Source organism: Triticum aestivum, chromosome 5B, assembly GCF_018294505.1.
Source record: "Triticum aestivum cultivar Chinese Spring chromosome 5B, IWGSC CS RefSeq v2.1, whole genome shotgun sequence".
NCBI lineage: Eukaryota > Viridiplantae > Streptophyta > Magnoliopsida > Poales > Poaceae > Triticum > Triticum aestivum.
The window spans coordinates 418,024,197-418,030,980 of NC_057807.1; the positions used below are offsets into that span (position 1 = coordinate 418,024,197).

Here is a 6,784-nt window from a genome sequence, read left to right on the forward strand (position 1 = left end):
TGTTAGGCCTTGATGAGGCGCCAGTGAAGGAGGTAGTAATTACATATGTGAAGAATGGGCCTCTCGTCGAGCCTGCGCAGGAAGAGGATCTACCTCCACAAATGAAAGGTCTGCTGAAATGGTACAAGGGTTACATAAAAAATAAAAACGCCAAAGAATATATTTATGCGGAAGTTAGATATGAGCATCACTTCAAACATTACTATGTACAAATTCATCTGAGTGAATTGTTCCAGCTTTTCAATCTGCGCGAGCTCGACAAATCTATCATCAGTTGCTACGTTCTGTAAGTGATTTATTTCTACCCCATCTCGTTCATATTGCCTGCACTATATATATGTCCTAACTATATTGTTGTGTCCGCTATTATACATGCAGAATGAAGATTAAGGAATGCAGAGTAAGGAACATCCATGATGTTGGGTTCATTGACCCACACATCGTTAATGGATATGTGTTGGAGCATCACCCCGCCGACATGGAGGCAGACCTGTGGCAGTTTCTTACAAAGCAGGAACTCAAAAGTGATATTCTATTTCCTTACCATTTTGGGTGAGTGTTTCTGTCTTGAGCACATTCTCTTTTGTTTACTCCATGCATGGTATGTGGCCGGCTAATCGATGAGTTATGCATGACGTACTGTGCATGTATCGTGTCCGCAGGTTCCACTGGATTCTGCTAGTAATTAAAGTTGACACCTCAGAATGTCTCGTCCACGACTCTCTGAATAAGGATCCAAAGCTTTGGGGCGGCATGAGAAGAATGCTGCAGAAGTAATTATTTTCATTCATTTGCGCTCTATATCGATCGGCCTATTTCGTTCATTTCCTAATATCAAGTAACTAATAACTCTCTTGTTCATTTAATTTTCTTTGCCTCGTAGGGTTTGGAGACGGTTCGTAGATACAAAGGTCGGTGAATTCAAAAAAGAGCTAGAATTCAAAAGGTCAAAGGCTAAGAATGGTGAGGATATTCAGCCAGCGGGGACCAATCTATGTGCATACTATGTCTGTGAGATGATCCGGAGATACACCTCTGAGCGGCGGGTTCCGAGTGATACCAATGCTCAGAGGAATAACCTCCGGATGATGCTTAGTCCAGAAGCTCGCTTCCGACCACTTCAAGAGGAACTAGCTGGATGGTTCAGGAGGGAAGTCCTCCATCCTAAAGGAGAACACCATTACGAGGACGTAGAACTTTATATGCATTAAATTATGTATGGAAACTTGTTCAAAATTGTATATGGTCATCCGATGATATTGAATATATATTGTATATTCCTCTTGAATTCTTTTTGGTTCTAATTTTAAATTTGTTTGAAATTGTACATTCATATGCATGTATGTAGTACCGTAGAATATGTGAAACTCCTTCAAAATTAAAATAAAGCACAAAAGAAATAAAACAATACAAATTAAACAGAAAACAGGTTTAGGGGGGGGGGGGGGCTAAAACCCTAAACCTGCGGCGGCCTTTAGTCGCGGTTGGCCAGAAGAACCGCGACTAAAGGTCCTCCGCCCCGACGGCCGCCTGGCGCCCACGTGGACGGGCCTTTAGTCGCGGTTCTTAAGCAACCGCGACTAAAGGGGGGGCCTTTAGTCGCGCCTGTTTGGTCGCGGTTGCGAACCGTGACCAAAGGCCCTTTTTCCACCAGTGCATGACATGATTGCTAGGTCCACAATGGCTAGGTCAAACCGTCAAGTTTGTTTGCACATGGATATATAGTACTCGGGTCCATATAGCTGCAAGACGAGATCGATAGGAATCTCAATACGTCGCATATGTTACAAGTCCCTTCCTTTTTTTGTTATATATCCCACCAATCTTTAGTTATCTCATTGGTCCTGTACTATTCATTGGCTCAAAGGGATATATACCTTCCTAGAATCCTAGCTAGTCCACTTCCGTGGGGTGGTTAAGGTGCATGCATCCTGCCCAACATTTTGTTTCTTGAGGGCAGCAGCATCCACCAGCCTTCCTTCCGCTCCCAAACATTTCCGATGAGGGTTGGTGCGCGGGCCCAAATCAAGGCCGGCCCCCACAAGATCGATCACAAATTCAAGCTTAAAGCAAGGCATTATTTGGGTTTGGGTGGAGAAAACCATTGCTGCCGTGCAAAAGCCTACATACACACAGAATTGCTCACATGTTAAATGTACAAGTCATCCAAACCACACACCCCAAACCAGACAACCATGGATCACAAGCACTCGACGGAACCGATGCGACGCCTTCTTGTTCCCCTGCATGACATGTTCCTATCTACGTGAACCTTCAGCGACTTGTACATCACACCAAATATACAAATACATTCTGCTTGCGCTACCGGTCTTAGTACATGTCATGGAGAAACGGGGACACACGGACGGAGACGTACGGATGGGCCGGGGGACACGGACGATATGGACAAGGCGAGGAGATCCTACACGCGCCACGCCCCTACTGGTCCGGTCACGCACGTGGCACGTCCTCGTTGGTCGTGCAAGTAGCGGCCATGACCGAAGAAAATGCAATAAAAAATAGAAAAAATAAATGGAAAAGGGGCGTGGAAAGATCGATCAACGGATCAAGCATGACGGGAAAGCGAGGTCCGAGGCGGATCGAGCCCAGGTTGGTTGGTTGGGAGGGAGGAGATACGGCGCCGGATTGGCCTACGTTGGTGGTGCCGCTGTTTTTCCTCGTTCGATCCCAACACCGGCCAAGGGGGGATGCACAGGATCCCGCGCAAATCTCTCCTCCGGAGCGCGCGGGCCCGCGGCTCCTCCCCGCGCGACGCGTGTCCACGACGACGCGACGCGCCGGCCCGGACTTTCGCGGCGACGGCGACATGGCGCGGATCCGGGGCGCCCCCCGGCATCGATTCCCCTAATGTGGCAGCGATCCGGTGAGCGCTGCGCGTGTGAAATGTTACCAGTGGTTTATCCGAGCTCGATCAGTCGCATACATCTGGCTCTGTTCTTCTCGCTGTCTCGGTCGGTCAGCCGGGAGGCTGAGAGTGAGAGCGGCCTCGATCGAGCTAGCTGTTGCTGAATTGCCGTCGTCGCCGACAGCCGACACTGGAGCAGCTCTGGAAGCAGTCAAACCGCGTGTAAACTTTGTGTGGGTCACGTCACGGAGCAGCGGCAACTTCCCTCTCGGCTAGCACATTGCCACGTGGCGGCCGAAAAAGACGTGGATATATTCTATAGATTTGTAGCATCTCTTTAGGACGAGGCTAATCAGTGAGCTAGCTTCCGCGAAGTCGATTTTCTCTCGAGTGGAGTCGCTGCCTTGTTAATTTCATCGTACGTGAACCAAATCTGCTTTATATTTGGACCTTTTCCGCCCCCGTCACTTTCTTACTTACCTACGTACTGGTTAACCGTTGTTCATTTCTGTGATTTCACCGTCAGTTATTTTGGGAACATTTTATCGTTCGTGTTATTCGTTTACCATGCATGCATACCCATGCAGAGTAGAGATGGGTGTGCCATGTGTGTACTGTACCATCTCATTTGGACTTCTATTTTCGATCGCGTGGGTAGAACGACATCAATTGCCATGAAAAGGACATGACTAGGTTCCGACTCGCTAGACACGGGATTTATGGCGAAGATTATAGATCCGGTGGTCCTGGAACCAGGTTTACTGTGACTGAACCCACAAACCTACACGCATGGGTGCAATTCACTGTTCTGTTCAACGGAGTTACTATCCAACATCGCTGATGAGATCATGCATCTCCGTGGCAACTCTGTTTCAGATTCTGTTCCTAGAGTGACTTCAATGGGTTGTTTCTCGGGAAGTAGTAACTTCTACTCCCTCTGTTTCATAATTCTTGTTGTGGTAGAGCTTACAAACATTATGGAACGAAGGGAGTACCAATAAAGCTTTGGCTGTTAGAGCATGGTTAATAGTATAGCCAATTGGTGATATATGATGTTGTCATGTCATATACAGTCATCACTTATAATCACTCATACAATAGGGTTCGCTGTAAGAGTACTATTTTTTTCACCTTCTCTCTATCTTTTCATATTTAGTTATTGCGTTTGCCTAGGAGTACGAATATAGTTAGGCTCTTGCATTAGAGGCCACTTCCATCATTTTTTCATGTTTCTCTTGTTCACATAGGCAAAAATGCCATGTAAGCGGGCTATAAGCCCGTTATTATACTTGCTCTTACATAGAGTTTAAGCCTCAATCAAAACGCGCGCCTGAACAAATTTTTTTTAGGGCCAAGCTCAAACTTTCCTCTATGACGTCCTTAATTAATTAGTTGAGACTAATATATAATTTGCGGGAGGTTAAGACTAATAGACTAGGGCAGAATGCAACCAGAGAACATCAATTATTGATCATCACAAAGCATACGATCGTGATCAGCAACAGATATCTCAATGCTTATACTATATGTTTTTTTCTTAAAAAATGCTTATACTATATTCCATGTTCCAACCATGTGATGCTTCTAGGAATACCGGTCCATGCAATGCACGATGGACCACGCACTGGCATACCGAACACAAACGGCAGGTCGATCCATGGCGATGGCCATGGCGGGCGCTCGACCGGCTGGACCATCCATCCATGCATGAACCCACTGGGGCTCGACCGGCCATAACTCCGCAACGGTTTCGAAACAACAACAACCACTACTCGATCTAGCAGGTCGATCGATCAGGCGGCCCCCAAACTGTTGGCTTGGCCCCGTATTCAAAGCCGGCGTGGACGTACGTACAGACACTGCCACATGCGGAAAGCACGCGACGACAGAAGCGGTTGTGCTTGTGCATGCACACCTGACCCTGCCGGCCGGAATCGTCCATGGACGATCGCATGGTTCACCGTTTACCGTTGCCGCTTGCCAAAGTTAACCTGCGTGCCTTCCGCTTGCTTCGCGGGTGAGTCACGTAGCTAGGCCCTGCGTGCGTACGGACGGCCGGCCGGCACCCGGCCGGCACCCGGCCGGCAGTGCTACGGAGCAGCGGTCAAGTAGCTACTTATTACGTACCCCATTTCCTGCTTGTGCATGCAGCGTGCGAACGGCCGGCGAGCAGAGGTACGTGCGAGGTAGCCGACGGCCTGACGACATGGGATCAGCAAAGGCACCGCCCGGTTACTGACATTTTCTTGAGGCGAACCTCTGCGTAGTATATTTCTTTACGGAGGGAGTACTGCGTAGTACTGCCATTGCCATTGATGAACGGTCAACTTTCTAGACTAGTCAGGTCGATCGGCTGTGCCGTACGTATGTGGTACTACTAAATGTAGCGAACGAGAGAAAAGACAATGGGTATTGTTCATTCAGATGCATGCATGCATGCATGCACGCCAACGAATTTTTAGGATCACACTGTTGTGCATGAAAAATACTGCATTGATAAGGTGAAAAAGTGTACATCCCTAGTGGTAGTAGTAGTACGCATGGACGGGCTTGCGAGTCCAAAAAAAGCTTGGAGCAAACCACGTACGAGCTAGCTAGCATGCGGTAACAACGACAATAAATGTAACTAGAAGGTTCCTACTACACATCTTTACACACATGCATGCATGTGGCCATGCACACAGCCGCACAGAGCTACAGAAATCATCCGAGGAACTCCAAAAGCGATCGAGGACGACGAGCTGGTGCGCGCGGCACGGGCCGGCGACAGAAACGGAAGGATTATTGAATCACTATCATGGTAGCTGAAGCGTCGACGAGCCGTGCTGATGAGGATGGGCTACCACGGCGCGTGCTGAAGGGCGGGGTAGGCGAAGGCAGCGGCACGGTGGGCGGCCGCGCCGGTGGCGGCGGCGGCGAGCTCGAGCGACTGCACCTGGGACTTGAGGAACTTGACGTAGTGGATGGCCTCGTCGAGCATGGAGGCGGTGTCCATCTTGGTGCCGCCGGGGACGAGGCGCTGCAGGACGCGGATCCGCTCGCTGATGCGCTCCCGCCGCAGCCTCGCCGCCACGCTCTGCGGGTCCTTGGAGGTCCGCACGTTGCGGCGCTTCGGCGGGCGCACCGCCTCCGGGTCGACCTCCACCGGCTGCAGCGCCTCGATGTGGAAGATCATCTCCCGCATCGCGTCCGAAGACGACGGGGACGAGTACCCCTGCGGCGTGCCGCCGGCGCCATCGAAGACGGCGGCGCCCGGGGACACCACGTACTCCTGGTGCACGCCGCCGGTGCCGGCGTACCCCGCCGCGGCGGCCTGGGTCTGCAGGTCCTGATGGTAAAAATAGCTGGCGTCGGCGGTCGCGCAGGTCGTCGACACGTGCGGCGGAGGCGAGAGGCTTTGCGAGGGGGTCTGCACGGGCGATATCGGCGGCGACGTCTCCCCCATCATCATCGACTGGTCGTTGAGCGCCTGCTCCAGCTGAAGCATGGTGTTCATCAGCGCGAGCTGCGCCTCCGGGCTGGAGCTCATCAGCAGGTCAAAGTCCATGGATGATCACTCAAACGATCTAGAGCTTGCTCTCAGTGAGACGTGTGTGTTGCTGCTGCTGCAAAGGACCGGACTACGAGCTCGCTCGACTCGAGCTTGCTGGCTAGTGGCTGTTTGAGGAAGGTTTTGCTGGCTGTGCTGTTGCCAAACCGCAAGTGGAGGCACCTATTTATAGGCTGGGGCAATGTGATGCTGCTTCCTCTGTAGCATCAGCGATTCAGCGCACACTAGCAGCTAGCGATCTCTTCTTTTCAATTATTTCCTCCTTTCTAGTATTTTTTAAGTTTTATTTCTGTATACGTTCTTTTCTTTTGCCTTCCCGCTCCTTCCTCGAAACTGGAATTACACTCCCGTGCACTGCGCCGATGTAC

General features: G+C 50.4%; 1 protein-coding gene across 1 annotated transcript; it reads right to left on the minus strand.

Moving 5' to 3' along the window:
- Positions 1-5,344: 5,344 nt before the first annotated feature.
- On the minus strand, positions 5,345-6,537 carry LOC123116273 (transcription factor HEC1-like). The gene has a single exon (XM_044537256.1). It carries the CDS (start codon positions 6,411-6,413, stop codon positions 5,706-5,708), a length of 708 nt encoding a protein of 235 aa, XP_044393191.1. The 5' UTR covers positions 6,414-6,537; the 3' UTR covers positions 5,345-5,705.
- Between the last annotated feature and the right edge of the window lie 247 nt (positions 6,538-6,784).